This window comes from Phyllobates terribilis, unplaced genomic scaffold (genome assembly GCF_046119375.1).
Source record: "Phyllobates terribilis strain yellow unplaced genomic scaffold, ASM4611937v1 Scaffold_14__1_contigs__length_39327217, whole genome shotgun sequence".
Taxonomy (NCBI): domain Eukaryota; kingdom Metazoa; phylum Chordata; class Amphibia; order Anura; family Dendrobatidae; genus Phyllobates; species Phyllobates terribilis.
In genome coordinates this window covers 13,396,197-13,413,178 of record NW_027362774.1, presented here as the reverse complement: position 1 = coordinate 13,413,178, position 16,982 = coordinate 13,396,197, and the positions used below count along the sequence as shown (strand labels likewise).

Here is a 16,982-nt window from a genome sequence, read left to right as displayed (position 1 = left end):
TTTTGAAAGTTGGGGGAAAAAAGAAAAAAAAAAGTTTCACTCCAGAAGGAACAGATTAAAAACTGGACAAACAAACTCTGAACAGAAGTAAAGTAAAGATGGGGCATATTTACTCCATCGCTAAAAAGCTGCAATTCATAAATCTGCCTTTCACCTACTCAAAATGCAAGGAGCACATAAAACTACAAAATATGAAGATAGAAAACTGTTGCAAAATCCCCCCCAGTGTTATTCAAGCTGCAGAGCCGCCATTATACAATGATTACACTGTATTTACATAAGAATGGACGACCCCTTTAAGGAAAGTGACAGGGACGATTAGGTTAAGAGGATAAAGTGACAGGTCCATTAGATATAATCCACTTACACCTTGCCCTGCGTCTGTGTAATGTGCCGCCTCGGATACATCAGCTGCACCGCCGCTCCGCGCAGCAGACGCGGCCTCCATGACACCTCTATAGACGGAAATCGTTCAATCAGATCTGCCTCTAATTGTCCTGCAATTTACATCTGGCGGGATCCGGTTAACCCCTTCACTGTCTGGGAGGAAGGTTTTATAAGGTGCAGAACAAGTGCAGAGAGTAATCCCAGAAAGGGTTAATGGCAGCTGGTATCGCTGGTACCCATTAGAGAGCGAACTGTCACTCATTGGTAAGGACATAACCAGATAATGCGATATATTAATGGGAGCTCAGCTTGTGGCGGCCGCATCTAAAGTGACTGCAATTGTACTAAAGACATTAAACTCCACGGACATAAGTTTATAAATAATCCCAAAAGATACCCAGGTTATACCAGCAGGGTCCATTTAACTATATGCAAGAAGATGTATAACTAACCAGTTTATACCAGCAGTACATATACACAGCGTCTTGAAAAAGTCTTCATACCATGTGAACTTTTCCACATTTCTTCACTTTGCACCCACAAACTTAAATGTATTTTATTGGGATTTTCTGTGATATCAACACAAAGTAACAAGTATTTGTGACGTGTAAAAGAAATATTTTAAAAATATAAATCTGAAAGGTGTGAGGTGCATTTGTATTCAGCCCCCTGTAGTCTGATGCCCCTAAATAAAATCCCAAATGACCAGTCACCTCCAGAAGTCACATCATTAGTACATTGCGTCCACCTGGGTGTGATTTCTTCTCAGTATAACTACAGCTGTTCTGTGAAGGCCTCGGAGGTTTGTTGAGAATATTAGGGATCAAATAGCATCATGAAAAACAAAGAGCCCATCAGACAGGTCAGGGATAAAGCTGAAAACCAAAGAGCCCACCAGACAGGTCAGGGATAAAACTGAAAACCAAAGAGTCCACCAGACAGGTCATGGATAAAGCTGAAAACCAAAGAGCCCACCAGACATGTCAGGGATAAAGCTGAAAGCCAAGGAGCCCACCAGACAGGTCAGGGATAAAGCTGAAAGCCAAGGAGCCCACCAGACTTGTCAGGGATAAAGCTGAAAACCAGGGAGCCTACCAGACAGCTCAGGAATAAAGCTGAAAACCAATGAGCCCAGCAGACAGGTCAGGGATATATTTAAAAACCAAAGAGCCCACCATACAGGTCAGGGATAAAGCTGAAAACCAAGGAGCCTACCAGACTGGTCAGGGATAAAGCTGAAAACCAAGGAGCCTACCAGACTGGTCAGGGATAGAGCTGAAAACCAAGGAGCCTACCAGACAAGTCAGGGATAAAGCTGAAAACCAAGGAGCACACCAGACAGGACAGGGATAAAGCTGAAAACCAAGGAGCCCACCAGACAGGTCAGGGATATGTCTGAAAACCAAGGTCAGGGTTAAAGCTGTGGAGAAGAGTAAAGCAGGGTTAGGTTATAAAAAAATAGCCCAAGCTCTGAACATCTCATGGAGCCCTGTGCAATCCATCATCCAAAAATGGAAGGAGTATGGCACAAACCTACCAAGACATGGCCGTCCACCTAACCTGACACCCCAAACCAGGAGAGCACTAATTAGAGAAGCAGCCAAGAGGCCCATGGTCACTGAAGAAGCTGCAGATCCACAGCTCAGGGGGAGAATCTGTCGACAGGACGAGTATATGCCACACATCTGCACTTTATAGAAGAGTGGCAAGAAGAAAGACATTTTTGACCTCAAGGTATAAGACATCCTGTTTACAGTTTGCAAAAACCCATGTAGATGACACAGCGAGCATGTGGAGGAAGGGGCACTGCTCAGATGGGACCAACGGAGAACATTTTGGGCTAAATGCAACACGCTATGTGTGGCAGAGAACTAACTGCACATCACCCTGAAAACGCCATCCCCACCGTCACACATGCTGGTGGCAGCATCCTGCTGTGGGGAGGCTTTTCTTCAGCAGGGGCAGGGAAGCTGGTCAGAGGTGATGGTAAGATGGATGGAGCTAAATACAGGACAATCCTGGAGGAAAACCTGTTAGAGGCTGCGGGAGAAGTTCGCCTGGGGTGTAGGTTCACCTTCCAGCAGGACGACTGTAAATCTCCTGCCCGAGCTACAATGGAGGGTTTAGATCAGGGCATATTCCTGTGTGTGAACGGCGCAGTCACAGTCCAGACCCAAATCCCAGAGAATCTGTGACAAGACGAGAAAATCACTGATCACAGACGTCTCCATCCAATGTCACTGAGCGAGAGCGAGTGTGCAAAGCTGGAGAGACAGACCCCGAAAGACTGCAGCAGAGAAATGTGGGAGAGACAGACCCCAAAAGATTGCAGCAGGGAAAGCTGGGAGAGACAGACCCCAAAAGACTGCAGCGAGAGAAAGGTGGGAGAGACAGACCCCAAAAGACTGCAGCAGAGAAAGGTGAGAGAGACAGACCCCAAAAGACTGCAGAGAAAGCTGGAGAGACAGACCCCAAAAGACTGCAGCAGAGAAAGCTGGGAGAGACAGACCCCAAAAGACTGCAGCGAGAGAAAGGTGGAGAGACAGACCCCAAAAGACTGCAGCAGAGAAAGGTGGGAGAGACAGACCCCAAAAGACTGCAGCAGAGAAAGGTGGGAGAGACAGACCCCAAAAGACTGCAGCAGAGAAAGGTGGGAGAGACAGACCCCAAAAGACTGCAGAGAAAGCTGGAGAGACAGACCCCAAAAGACTGCAGCAGAGAAAGCTGGGAGAGACAGACCCCAAAAGACTGCAGCAGAGAAAGGTGGAGAGACAGACCCCAAAAGACTGCAGCAGAGAAAGGTGGAGAGACAGACCCCAAAAGACTGCAGCAGAGAAAGGTGGGAGAGACAGACCCCAAAAGACTGCAGCAGAGAAAGCTGGGAGAGACAGACCCCAAAAGACTGCAGCTGAGAAAGCTTGGAGAGACAGACCCCAAAAGACTGCAGCAGAGAAAGCTGGGAGAGACAGACCCCAAAAGACTGCAGCAGAGAAAGGTGGGAGAGACAGACCCCAAAAGACTGCAGCAGAGAAAGGTGGGAGAGACAGACCCCAAAAGACTGCACCAGAGAAAGGTGGGAGAGACAGACCCCAAAAGACTGCAGCAGAGAAAGGTGGGAGAGACAGACCCCAAAAGACTGCAGCAGAGAAAGGTGGGAGAGACAGACCCCAAAAGACTGCAGCAGAGAAAGGTGGGAGAGACAGACCCCTAAAGACTGCAGCAGAGAAAGGTGGGAGAGACAGACCCCAAAAGACTGCAGCAGAGAAAGGTGGGAGAGACAGACGCCAAAAGACTGCAGCAGAGAAAGCTGGGAGAGACAGACCCCAAAAGACTGCAGCAGAGAAAGCTGGGAGAGACAGACCCCAAAAGACTGCAGCAGAGAAAGGTGGAGAGACAGACCCCAAAAGACTGCAGCAGAGAAAGCTGGGAGAGACAGACCCCAAAAGACTGCAGCTGAGAAAGCTGGGAGAGACAGACCCCAAAAGACTGCAGCAGAGAAAGGTGGGAGAGACAGACCCCAAAAGACTGCAACCGAGAAAGCTGGGAGAGACAGACCCCAAAAGACTGCAGCAGAGAAAGGTGGGAGAGACAGACCCCAAAAGACTGCAGCAGAGAAAGGTGGGAGAGACAGACCCCAAAAGACTGCAGCAGAGAACGCTGGGAGAGACAGACCCCAAAAGACTGCAGCAGAGAAAGGTGGGAGAGACAGACCCCAAAAGACTGCAGCAGAGAAAGGTGGGAGAGACAGACCCCAAAAGACTGCAGCAGAGAAAGGTGGAGAGACAGACCCCAAAAGACTGCAGCAGTGAGAGGTGGGAGAGACAGATCCCAAAAGACTGCAGTGAGAGGTGGTCCTACAAAGTACTGACTCGGGGCTGAATACTAATGCACATCACAATTGTCAGATTGATATTTTTACAATAATTAGTGACCTCGTATCATTTCTTTACTTGTGACAAATAGTTGTTATTTTGTGTTGAAATCACAGAAAATCCCAATAAAATACATTTAAGTTCGTGGATGAAAGGTGTAAAACTGCGGAAAGGTTCACGGGGTATGAAGACTTTTTTAAGGCACTTTATACAGAAGGCACCCAGGTTATAGCAGGACATATATAGGATATATAGAGGATGGTACTCGGCTTTCCCAGCACTTTTCCTTCCAGGGCAGATGTGCCGGTCTGGATTATAGTAAAGCTGGGTGGTGTCACTTATGGGAATCATTGTGTTGCTGGCTAGGCTTCCTTTGAGGCTGCGGCACATGGAGCACACACTATACTGCTCCTTTGATCTCGGTATAAAGCCTCCTTTATTGCGGACTCTGTGGAGGAAAACATCTCCTTATTATCTTTATTCCTGTCCTCTCCCTTTGCGGTCGCAGCGGCCGCCGTCTGTAAGTTCCCATCCGGGGCCGCCCGGCGTACAGATCAGAGACGTCTCCTGTCCGGGGATCGCGGGTGTCACATCCATACATCATCCATGACAATGGGGGGTAATGAGGCTCCTTAGCAGTCAGTGGCCCCATGTGCAGGGGTCCAAAGGGTCCCAGGAGGAGAGAGACATTGCAGATGGTCCAGAGAAGAAGTCGACCCCCCTCGTTGGGATTATTAGGTTTTTATTGTATTTTCCTAATTGACCTTATTAGGTGTCAGTATATTGAGTTTTTAATTAAAAGGGATGTCGAAGACCCATAAAATGTCTTAAAATATGAGATTATCAAGGCTATTCAGGGGTTAGAAAGGCTTTAAAAATAGCGCCACACTGGTCACAGGCTGTTTGTGGTACTGCAGCCCAGCCACATACATTTAAACAGATCTGATTTATTAAAAAAAAGTGTTAAAAAAAAGTATCCCATAAAATGATTCTGCAGAACCATCATCTTTTCATGATGATCATAGAGACAGCATGTGTTAGGTCCTGTACATGGCAAACCCAAATTCTCGTAGCCATCTCCCCCCCCACCCAATCACACAATGGTGCGGCATTCCTGTGGTCCTCCGCTGAGCTGAGCTCAGCCTTTCCAGCAGCTGCCTGGCATTAGGTGTCGTTGGTCGGAGCTCGCTGATATTCCTTCTCCGTCTCTGATTTCCCCACTTGTATCATGAGACGCTTTTATCTCATAGGTCAGGGGTCCGCCATCATGTCCTGATGGGCACATATTTTCCTGGCATAACCTGTAACAATCAGAAGTTTTCAGAAAGTTTTAACGCTCACATACTTCTCTTCTATTTCAGGGTCTGACCATCAAACCTCTCGTCAAGTGGTTAAAAGTGAAGAGACGAGACCACCACAAGCCGACGCTGAGCGAGGAATTACACGAGCACGTAAGATCGTCGGCCGCGACAGCTGCTCATCCACCGTCTAATTAAGAGCTCTCAGAGAAACCGCAGGGTCGGGGTCTGCTCCTCTGTGGCTCAGGGGGAAGCCGAGGGGGTCTCGATAGAGATATAAGAGGGCGAAGAAGAGAAGTCATCATAATGGCACGAAGAAGCGTGGGGGGGCTCAGTTATTTCTGGGAACGGCCAAGAGGGGGCAAGTGGAGGATCACACATGACAAGAGAGCAAGTATAAAAACCTGGTCTTGAGCGTTTCACGTCCGTACCCCTTTAAAAAGATCAATAATCCCCATTGTGACGTATTTGTTTCAGAAGTGTCACAATCTAGACTGTAAATGAAGTTATGAAAAGTTCTGCAAACTTTCAATATCTGTTTGTGGTGTGAGGTGGTTGATTTAAAGGGTTATTCCCCAAAAATTAAGTTAACCCCTCCATCCATAAGTTTGAGGATAACTTGCTGCTCACTGGGGTCCTGAGTTTGGGGCTCTGGAACCCCAAAACATAGGCTTTGTAGTCCTAACCTGCGGCCTCCACTCCATCCACTATCTATGGGAGCACTGATACATATTCCATCATCTTCTCTTAAAACACTCTTTAAGGAGGTTGTCCCATAAATAACTTTTAGGATAGCCGATACAGATATGATCGCTGGAGGTCTGGCTGGTGAGACCCCCACCGCTCATGAGAGCCAGGGGCCAAAATTTCCCTGTGGTAATGGAGCGGTACTGAGCATGTGTGATCACAAACAGTGGTCGCATGCGACGACAAACAGTGGTCGCACATGCTCAGTACCACTCCATTCACACGGAGGACTCTTGTACCCCCTTACATGTGATCTATAGGGTCCCGGCCATCAGCGATCATTTGACCATCTGTCCTGCGGATAGGGGATGTATGTTGGAGGTAACAATTAAAACTTTCAGAACTATGAAGATGTTTTCTCTCTTCTTCAGGCTTTTGACCACATTATGGCCGCCGTCGAGGATATAATTGGACATCACGGCTACCATCATTGGAGAGACAAGTAAGTACACCCTGACATATCACAACCTGCATTATTATATAACACATCTATCCTTTTGTTCATAAAGATTTCTCAACTGACGGATGAGACAGATAATTACCGTATTTAAAGGGGTTGTTCAGAATCAAAAAACAGCGCCACCCCTGTCTGCAGGCTGTGAGTGGTATTGCAGCTGTGTACCATTCACTTCAATAGACAATCCTGTGTGAGCTAAATAGCCTGATGCAGAATTGAACCCAAAGAATATGTTACAGTAGACCGATAGTGATGTTGATTTCTTTTGATCCTGATGTCTCTTCTTGTCCTCGGACCATTGACTGCTGCAGGTGGGAGCAGTTTGATAAGAAATACCTGAGTCAGCTCCTGATGAGGAAATCTGCGTATCGCATCAAGGACGAGATCTGGGAGGTTTGCTACAAGCTGAATATTCGGGATGCGCTGAGTCTGGCGGATCAGGTACTCGGCTCCTTCTGTAGTAACCTGTAATGTTAGATGTGACCCCGCTCGCTCCTCAGGCAGCTTCTGCTGGACCAGGGGAGTATTCCTGCTGAGTATGCTGACTATTACTGACAAGTGGGAGGGCTCATCTTGCAGAGTGGGCAGTCCATTCCTGGAGAGTAGACAGTCTCTATCTACATAGTGGGCAGTCTCTTTTTGCAGAGTGGGTGGTCTCTTTCTGCAGAGTTGGCGGTCTCTTTCTGCAGAGTTGGCGGTCTCTTTCTGCAGAGTTGGCGGTCTCTTTCTGCAGAGTGGGCGGTCTCTTTCTGCAGAGTGGGCGGTCTCTTTCTGCAGAGTGGGCGGTCTCTTTCTGCAGAGTGGGCGGCCTCTTCCCGCAGAGTGGGCGGCCTCTTCCCGCAGAGTCTCTTCTGCTGTCCCCCCCATCAGTCCTGAGCCGCGTCCTCTCGTCTCCCCTCCTCATTGTACTGAAATCTTTCTCATATTTCTGCTGTAATTTTTCACCTTTTCCAAAATCCCAATTTTTTACAATCAAAAGGGCGAAACCCCGATCTAATCCTGGACCCCCGGCTGTGGGGCTCATTACAGTGTGTCGTGACATAAGGTTTTATTGTTCGGGGTGGGGGGATGGAATAAAAAATGAGAGCGCCTGCAATCTGTGATGATTCAGAAACCACAAGCTGAAGGAGTCGGCGAAAACCTGGAGAGTGTGCGGTGGTCCTGGCCACCAGAAGAGCACTGGTCCCGACCCCCAGAAGCGTGCTGGTCCCGGCCCCCAGAAGAGTGCTGGTCCCGGCCCCCAGAAGAGCTCTGGTCCCGTGCCCCCAGTAGAGCTCTGGTCCCGTGCCCCCAGTAGAGCTCTGGTCCCGTGCCCCCAGTAGAGCTCTGGTCCCGTGCCCCCAGTAGAGCTCTGGTCCCGTGCCCTCAGAAGAGCTCTGGTCCCGTGCCCTCAGAAGAGCTCTGGTCCCGTGCCCCCAGAAGAGCTCTGGTCCCGTGCCCCCAGAAGAGCTCTGGTCCCGTGCCCCCAGAAGAGCTCTGGTCCCGTGCCCCCAGAAGAGCTCTGGTCCCGTGCCCCCAGAAGAGCTCTGGTCCCGTGCCCCCAGAAGAGCTCTGGTCCCGTGGCGCCAGAAGAGCTCTGGTCCCGTGGCGCCAGAAGAGCTCTGGTCCCGTGCCCCCAGAAGAGCGCTGGTCCCGTGCCCCCAGAAGAGCGCTGGTCCCGTGCCCCCAGAAGAGCGCTGGTCCCGTGCCCCCAGAAGAGCGCTGGTCCCGTGCCCCCAGAAGAGCGCTGGTCACGGCCCCCAGAAGAGCTCCGGTCCCGTGCCCCCAGAAGAGCTCTGGTCCCGTGCCCCCAGAAGAGCGCTGGTCACGGCCCCCAGAAGAGCTCCGGTCCCGTGCCGCCAGAAGAGCGCTGGTCACAGCCCCCAGAAGAGCGCTGGTCACGGCCCCCAGAAGAGCGCTGGTCACGGCCCCCAGAAGAGCGCTGGTCCCGGCCCCCAGCATACAGATCATTAGATTTCCTGGACGATGGGCCCAGGGGCCGCCAGAAGAGCGCTTGTCCAGTGCCCCCAGTATACAGACCCATATATTTCTTGGACGATGGGCCGGGGTCAGACACTTTTATTCCTCTCTTTTCTTCGCTCCGTATCTCCAGGTTGAGCTTCTTCTGATGCCGCGTTTTCCATTATTATGTGACCTGCAGACGTCTCCAGTCCTCGTATTTTGTGTTCATCTCTCCGTTGTGACTCATGTGTTTCCTACTAATCCTGTAACAACCCTGTCTCATAGGGAGGTCACATAGTGTCACCGGACAGACTGTCCTTACCGTCCATGCCCAGCCGAGCGTCCATGTCGGAGACGTCCGTGACCAACCTTCTGTAAGGAGCCTCATCCCGTTTGCCTCCATCTTCTCAGTGCCGCCGTCGTCGTCTGTCCACAGTGACATCATCGCATGACATCACTCCATAACCACATGTGCGTCATTTAACACAATTGTTTGTTTCATCCCAGGCGGGAGAACGGGAGCAAAGCGTGTCTGGATCTGCAGGTGATCGACACGGTGCGGAGCGGGAGGGACCGAGAGGACGCGGCGATGCACCACATGCTGACGGGCGGCCTCTACAAGCCGCGCAGGATGGTGCGGATCATCTCATTAAAGGTTCCTGCTGTCGAATTGACCTTCATTGAGAAATGCTCTTCTCCTTCTAGTGCAAGGCCAGCTACAGCCGCCACTTCATGACCCAGGACGAGCAGGAACGGCAGGAAAAGGAGGTTTTCCAGCAGAACATGAAGCGGCGATTGGAGTCTTTTAAATCCACCAAGCACAACATCTGCTCATCCAAGTCACGGGTGAAAAAGGATGGACGCAAGAAGGTAAGAACGGGACGAGCCTTCAACCTGGACCCCTCTAATAAAGCCCTAACAGCGCGCAATATACACACTGGTAAGATTTGCAGCAAGCTTCTTTTGCAGAGCTGAATCCTGACAGTGTGCATGGTACAGAGCTTGCTGAAAAATGCGCCCTACTCTGAGAAACCCCTTTAATACCCTGCAGATAATCTTACCTGCTGCGTATCCAGCCGTGTTCCCGCCAGATCGGTGACCCGCAATGTGCCGCGGGCTGTTTATTAGGGTCTTCTTACTTTCCTCTGATATATAATATTGAGAGTTTCTTGTTCCAAAGTCGTCTTTCTGCAGGAGCGGAAACATCCAGATCGCATGTATTTACAAGGGCTGCATTGACGTAATTTTATCCTCTGATGGTTATCACATAAGATTCATTTCAAGATTTTTTTTCCTTGTAAGAAAACCTCAGCGGCCTATGCATTAACCTCCTCGGAGCTTTCTCCCGTGATCGGACGTGTTCGGATTACAAACATTGATCTAGATGGGTAGGCATAAATATCATTTAAAGAGATTCCTTTTATTTGAAAATAAATTCACAATTTCTGCAGAATTTTTAATGAAAATATATAATTTACATTAATAAGAGCTGGGGGCGCTATTGCATTGCTGTCTATGGCAAATATGTGGCGCCTGAGCAGTGGCAGAAAGCGGTACTGCAGGTGGCAGAATTTTGCTGAAAGCGTTTGGATAATGAAAACCCAAAAATGAAAGTGTAAAAATGGCACAAAAAAAAAAAACAGAATGAATTTGGCATTGAAATTCCCTCGTACATGTTGGATATTATGGAGGATAGACCCACCACATTGTGACTTACTAGGAAAGCAGCGAGTCAGCATTCTGCGCGCACACGCTTTTATTATTAATCCACATTCCCCATGGCTCGGAGTCTGCCAGCACCGCAAGAAAACAGAGCAAAAGAATCTGATCTGGAGCGGGAGACGTGTCCTGCGCCTCTGGTGCCAGCTCCGCTTCCCAGGCAGCTTTTTCCAATCATTCTTGGGGTTCATTTCCTATGGGCTGTGAGACTTTACAAGCTAGAAAGTCGTCCTGCGAGCGGCGGAGGCTGAAGACTCCACAGCTCTCTGATCTGACTTACATTTTCCAGCGAGCGCTGCGGTACGGTGAGCACATGATGGATTTTGCAGTCTGGTTTTTAGCCAAACCATTGGCCTTGATTCATCATCATCATCTTTATGCCTTTTTTTTTTCCGTTTTTTCTATTTGCACTTTATTCCCTACTAGCTCGGCTTCAACTTTTTTTTTTCTTCCTTTTTAGTTTTTCATTTCTGGATGTTTTAGCTTAATTCATCATTTGCAACTTTTCAAAGTTTTTGAAAACTTTTTTGTGCAATCAAAGTGCATTTCTATGCAAAAAAAAAGACTCGCTGCGCTTTGTGTTCAGCGTCTTTTTAACCACTTTAGGTTTCTAAAAACGGTTAAAAGAAGGGACCGGTCCGTTCTTCTGATGTTTTCTGCTTGAAAGATGCTCTAATACAAGTCAACGGAAAGGTTTAAAAGAAGCCCGGATGGTTTTTGGAACATTTCACCATTGTTTTTGCTTAAAAAAAAATACTAGCGTTTTTTTTTTTGTTATTCTATGGAGTAAAAAAATTACAGTAAAAAAAACTATCGTAAAAATGTCCAAGAAACAAAAAAAAAACTAAAGAGGCTTCAGCAAAAAAAATACAGAGTTTCCTGATTGCTTATTCTGCAGAATTTTTAATGAAAATATGATATAATTTACATTTTTTAAATGTAAACCAAGAGTTGGGGGCGCTATTGCACTGTTGTCTATGGCAAAAATGCTCCTGAACAGTGGCAGAATGCAGTACTGCAAGAGGCAGAATTTGCTGAAATCATTTGTATAATGAAAATCAACAGCAAATCCTAAAAAAATTTAAGAGAAAAAAAACCTGTGTAAAAATGGGACAAAAACCCAGAATGATTTTGGCATTAAAATACCACTTGTTGCTGTGAGTTGCCCTCTGGATGAATGGATGGAAAAGGCATCAGGGCCCTAATACAAGGTTCAGAGAATAAATATCGGGTTCACTTGAGGTTACAAAAAATATCATTAGCACCCACCCTATAAAGGCACAAAAAAAGGTAAAAGCTTAAAAAAGAACATCTGTAAATTTGCACAAAATTCATCAACCCCATAAAAAAGTGGATTAAAAAAATGACAACGAAAAGAATAGGATAAAAAAAAGATGCTTAGAAAAGAAAAAAGCAAATGGTGTCGGAGAGAATAGTGACACCCAGCTATTTCCCGGAGGAATAACAGAGGAGCAGCACAAAGTTATAAAAAAATCCGCTCCTGAATTGTTATTTCAAGAATACAAGAAATTGAAAAAAAAAAAGTGTCTGGGACGGGTTCTTGCTGCAGTGAGGAGCGCTGCTCTGCAGGGAAAAAGAAAAAGCTGATCACATAACTTTATTCTCAGGATCATTTGGGGGGCCCAGATTTCGGATCCTGACTAATCATTAAGGATGATGAATGCCTATAGGGGTCCTTGATTGGAGCTGCAGTTTTTGGATACAGAGGCTTTATATTGCAGTGATAAACTCTAAACATCCCCATTAAATAAGGCGCCTCCCTTATACCCCACTCTCAGATCTGCATCAGTTGCATGGATCGAACTTTACTTCTGACAGATGCAACGTGGCTGAACCTCTCCTCCTCCTCCTCCTCCTCTTCCTCGAGCCCTGGCTACATTGGCGTGCGTCCCCCCGGATTGAACGGAGCTGCTTCTGTTTCCAATAAAGACAGAAATAAAACCCATAAAAACAATCCTAAAACCGTTCATTAAATCTCATTTATTGGCGCACATGCTTCTGCCGTGATCGGAGCTCTGTGCCGCGAGTCGGAGTCCTCGGCTCGTGCACTTGTTGATTGAGACGGTCGACACTCGCTCGGCGGCTTTATTCTGTATTCACAATATGCGGAGCCGTATTTGAGGGATTTTTAGAAAGATGGACGTTGATCCTTGTCCTTTCATCTCCTCTAATCTACTGACTATGATTGCACAATGGAGCCGGAAAATTATTTGCAAACCCCAAATAATGTGATGGTGCATATAGTACAGGAGGGGGAATGCTCCGCTACCACATGGGCACTTTCCTTTCTTTCCCAATGGACGTAGCTCTATTTTTATTTTTGCACTGCATGCAAAAGTTTTGACACTCCTGGTGATAATGCATCCATGCTCCTGTCTGGCGCTGTATATCATGGCAGCCTGTAGGAGATCTGTATGCACGGCATTCGGTTGGCTCAGGTCGTCCCGATCAGATGATTGATGGTGCCGAGGAGCCTCAGAAGGTGGCAGAGCTCCGTACGAGGCTGGAGCTGTTCTGATAGCTCACTGGTATTTAAGAAATCTTGCAATACTCTCCATGTACGGACCCCCACAAATCTGATATCCTAAGTCCTGGAGAAAAAATATACCGTAATCCTTTAAACACCTTCATGCGATTTTTACGGAAAATATTGATGTTTCTCATGAAGGATTTGACTTTGAAGTGATTGAAGTTTCTCTTTGTCTTTGTAAAGTCCTGACCCGCGTCCTCCACCCGTCATTCATCTATCGACGCTTCCATTGTCCGCGGGACTCGCAGGTCAAGGCTTGCAGGAATGAGCCCTCGCCCCCTCAGCAGAGAGGGGCGATCACTGACCTGGTCACTTATCTGGCTGGCCCCTTTACCTTGGGTTGTCACGTGTATTATCCCATAGGAAGTTCTACCTTGTCCGTCTGCACCTGCTACTTGTACTGTATATGTAGTCATTTCTTTTTTATGCTTTTTTTTGTTAATGCATATAGAGAAGAACCAGCATGGAGCTCGAGTCCCGGAATGGACGACACAGCCGGGTGGTGAGCTGGGAAAACACCGGTAAGACTTTCTCTCCTGGAACGTAAGTACTGTGTACACTCATCAGATTCTGGTAGAAACTAGCTGTACACTATGCAAGATAAAAGCTCTCACAGCAGGAGAAAGACAGCAGATAGAAAAAGAAAGTCAATTGCAAACTTGCTTATTTTCATGCTAACTAATTAAAGCAATTTAATATTTGAGTCTACCCCTTTAACATGATTATAATTTGTCATTCTTATCTGTCTGCTGACATCATTATCAGGTGCTTGCACTTTTTTGGCAACTGCAGACCAGAAGAGATCCATTTAGTTTTTGCATTTTCAATCCCTCAAACTGCTCTCTATCCTCTCCAAATCTTGAGACATTTATCCAAACTTACCATCTACTCCTTGCTTTCATGTCTTTTTATTACTGCGCCTGCTCTCAGGCAAGCAATGTCTACTTCTACGATTAGAAAGCAGGAGTCCGTATTGGTCCGGCGACCAATCCTGTCCCCCATTGCAGCTGTTCTTCACTTCTGAGCCCTCATACTGGACTTATGACATACAACGCCATGACACCTAGCAAGCACCAGAGACGCCACGGAAGGGAAGACCAGCTGCCACGGAGGATTGGACCGGACCATATTGTATTGCTCACTGCTGCAAACTCTGCACTTACCATGTTACACAATGCACCTAGATCCACTGCAGATAACATGTTCTCCTACCATCAGCGTCCATTGTGATCACCCCGGACTCCGAAGACGAAGGTTCAGATATCGAGGTAGAAGAGGACGAGGGGATTACCTTCATTGCTCGAGCTACTGATGAGATTCTCCACAGTGTTAAACTCTCAGGTAAGACTCAGTTGAACCACACACATCTTCAGGCTGCCCAAAATCTGAGATAACAAACCATTATTGCCTCCCCCCCTTCCTTCCTTTAATCACTTCCTACTTGTTAGAAAAGTTGTGAAGTTGGTGCAAAATGGCAAAACTTTTGCACAAAGTTAGAAAACTTTAAGAGTTTTTATCTGAAGACTTTGCTGTCTTCGGTCTATGATTGATCAGGTTTTCAGTGACTTGGATAATACCCAAATCCTCCCGAAGCCGATGAGCTGAACATGGAGACGGCTGTGACTCTCGTTGATTATGGATATTTAATGGGATTTGTCCCGTTTCCATGCGAGTCGCGGCAGTTTCCATCTGATCTTCATCTGCTTCTATTTAGGATTTAATTTCAATCAGGTTGTTTGATGGATGACACTGCTGTAAACTCTCCAAAAACGTTATCATATCCACAGGAATGTTGGGCGTCTGTCAGAGCCCTCGAATCGTCCCGCCATCGCCGACTATGGCCGAGAAGGTCCTTCCATGGAAAGGAGAACCGGATGAGAACACGGTCTGTATCTCTTCAGAGACCACAAAAATAGTCCCGGTGGATCTACAGAAGTCCTGGAAACAAAGCATCTCCTCTCTGGAAAGTGTCAGTTCTCCGCCGGTTCCCGACGCCAACCCGGATGGAGTTAAGGGTTTGAGGCAGGAGATCTGCAGTCCGCCGGGACTCGAGACTCTGCCGGAGACCTGTAGCTGCTTTCCCTTCACCAATTCTCCATCACAAGGTGTAAAAAGTCATTTATATTCTGCCGACGTCCAGCAACAAGAACTTCAGCCATTAATGCCTCCAGGAGAGGTCTCTGGGCTAAGTCCTGCATCCTCCAGGCACGGCCATAGCAAAAGACGATTGCAGCTTCATCGAACTTCTAAAATATGAAGCTTGGGGTCGGCTGGTTGCCTAAAATCCAGGGTTCTCCGTCAAAGGCTTTGATGGGACGTGTGACCTGGTAATGGTGTCCTGTTCATCAGATGCCACCACTGCAGAACCTTCTCCATATCTTGCAAGACTAAGGTGCTTCATGCAGTAGTGCTGCCCACCAGGCCACGTTCATGAGCACTGAGCCACCGTGCTGAGCACTGAGCCACATGTCCTGCTTTCCACTATATAACTTCCGTCCCTAATGTTCCTGGGCAGACAGTCATCGAGACGTCTTCACCTTCTTGGGACTAATAAGGGGTTCCTGTCTTACGGGACTGATTTTCTTTTTTTTTGTAATACTTTACAACTTTGTACAGTTACTATTTTATTGCTATTATTCTCCTATGTTATTTATGTGCTGTGTGTGAACAGCTGCTGATACGTTTTAGGTTTTTAAGGCTATTTTTTAGGCATCTGTAACTTTTGCATTGCACCGAATGTATTTTTGTATGCTATTTTAAGATAAGCTTCCTATAAACGCTGCATTTGCTATTCAAAATGTCGAATAGACCCCCTCCTCATCTTTTGTTATTTGGCATTTTTTGTTGTCTAGTGTGTTATAAACCTTAGGTTACATCTGTGCTGTATTTTGGATCCGTTATAGGAACAGAAAAATTAAAATAAAGGCCGGGACAGAGCGGAGATCGCACACGAGGGACCTCAACGTCTCAACGTCCCAACGTCATTATTTCTGACAGCAACTTTCAAACCAAGGTTGTGGCTTAGGAGGTATTCACCATACAGGATGTCTGCAGACAGATAATAATGACAAATTATAATAGTATTAAAAGGGTAGACTCAAGTATTAAATTGCTTTAATTAGTTAGCATGAAAATAAGCAAGTTTGCAATTGACTTGCTTTTTCTATCTACTGTCATTCTCCTGCTGTGAGAGCTTTTATCTTGCATAGTGTACAGCTAGTTTCTACCAGAATCTGATGAGTGTACACAGTAATTACGTTCCAGGAGAGAAATTAACAACTTACATACCAGATCATTGATTTCTATACAGCAGTTTGCTGCTCACTCTTAGCTCCTGATGAGCTGCTGTTATAAATCTTGCAAAATCACCAGCCCTCAGCATTATCTTTTCCCAGATCAGGTCTCCTAATCAGGACTCTCACTTTCCTGAGCCGTGTGCTTGTATACGTGCCCTAAATACAGTGATAGCTGACTGTGTTACAGCAGAACTTGTGCTGAGCATTATAGTTCTATTGATACCACAGCTCTGCTGCTCACCAGACCTGTCACTCAAGGAAGAACGCTCCGCCCCCCATTAACCAGGAAGTGAGGAGACTGCAGAGCCCTGAGTTGCTCAAGAGACAACCTGAGTATACCCCTTTAATTAATAACTAATTGCTACTTGTTAGCTGTCTGTAGCTCTCGTAGGTGAGTGCCAGGGGTCTCTGCTTTACTGTAGACCCTTATATAGATAGCGTTTCAGCTATGCTTTATATTTTAGGGATGGAGGTTTTATATTTCACCTTATCTGTCACTTTCGTCCTGGAATTTTTAATCCTTCAAGTAAGGAAGAATCAGAAAATTGCAAAATGAACAGAAGAGGAGAGAATTGTATCTTATAAAGGTAACAAGGTAAAAAGTTCAACTATATCCTCCTTTTTAAAGGGGTTGTTCATCTCTTTGGCAATTTTCTTTTTTACTTAAATGAATGTATTTTGGCTTAAAAATCATTTTCATAATTGGTTTTCATT

At 46.7% G+C, this 16,982-nt stretch overlaps 1 protein-coding gene across 1 annotated transcript in view; it reads left to right on the top strand.

The window, feature by feature from the left end:
• Nucleotides 1–15,777, top strand: part of SLC9A5 (solute carrier family 9 member A5) — a 157,984-nt gene extending 142,207 nt beyond the window's left edge. The window contains exons 8-16 of the mRNA XM_073659690.1: nucleotides 5,621–5,710; nucleotides 6,676–6,746; nucleotides 7,073–7,202; nucleotides 8,988–9,076; nucleotides 9,210–9,336; nucleotides 9,408–9,572; nucleotides 13,424–13,493; nucleotides 14,191–14,313; nucleotides 14,760–15,777. Coding sequence (XP_073515791.1) covers nucleotides 5,621–5,710; nucleotides 6,676–6,746; nucleotides 7,073–7,202; nucleotides 8,988–9,076; nucleotides 9,210–9,336; nucleotides 9,408–9,572; nucleotides 13,424–13,493; nucleotides 14,191–14,313; nucleotides 14,760–15,229 — 1,335 coding nt within the window. The 3' untranslated portion in view covers nucleotides 15,230–15,777. The remainder of the gene's footprint in view (nucleotides 1–5,620; nucleotides 5,711–6,675; nucleotides 6,747–7,072; nucleotides 7,203–8,987; nucleotides 9,077–9,209; nucleotides 9,337–9,407; nucleotides 9,573–13,423; nucleotides 13,494–14,190; nucleotides 14,314–14,759) is intronic.
• The last annotated feature ends 1,205 nt before the right edge of the window (nucleotides 15,778–16,982 follow it).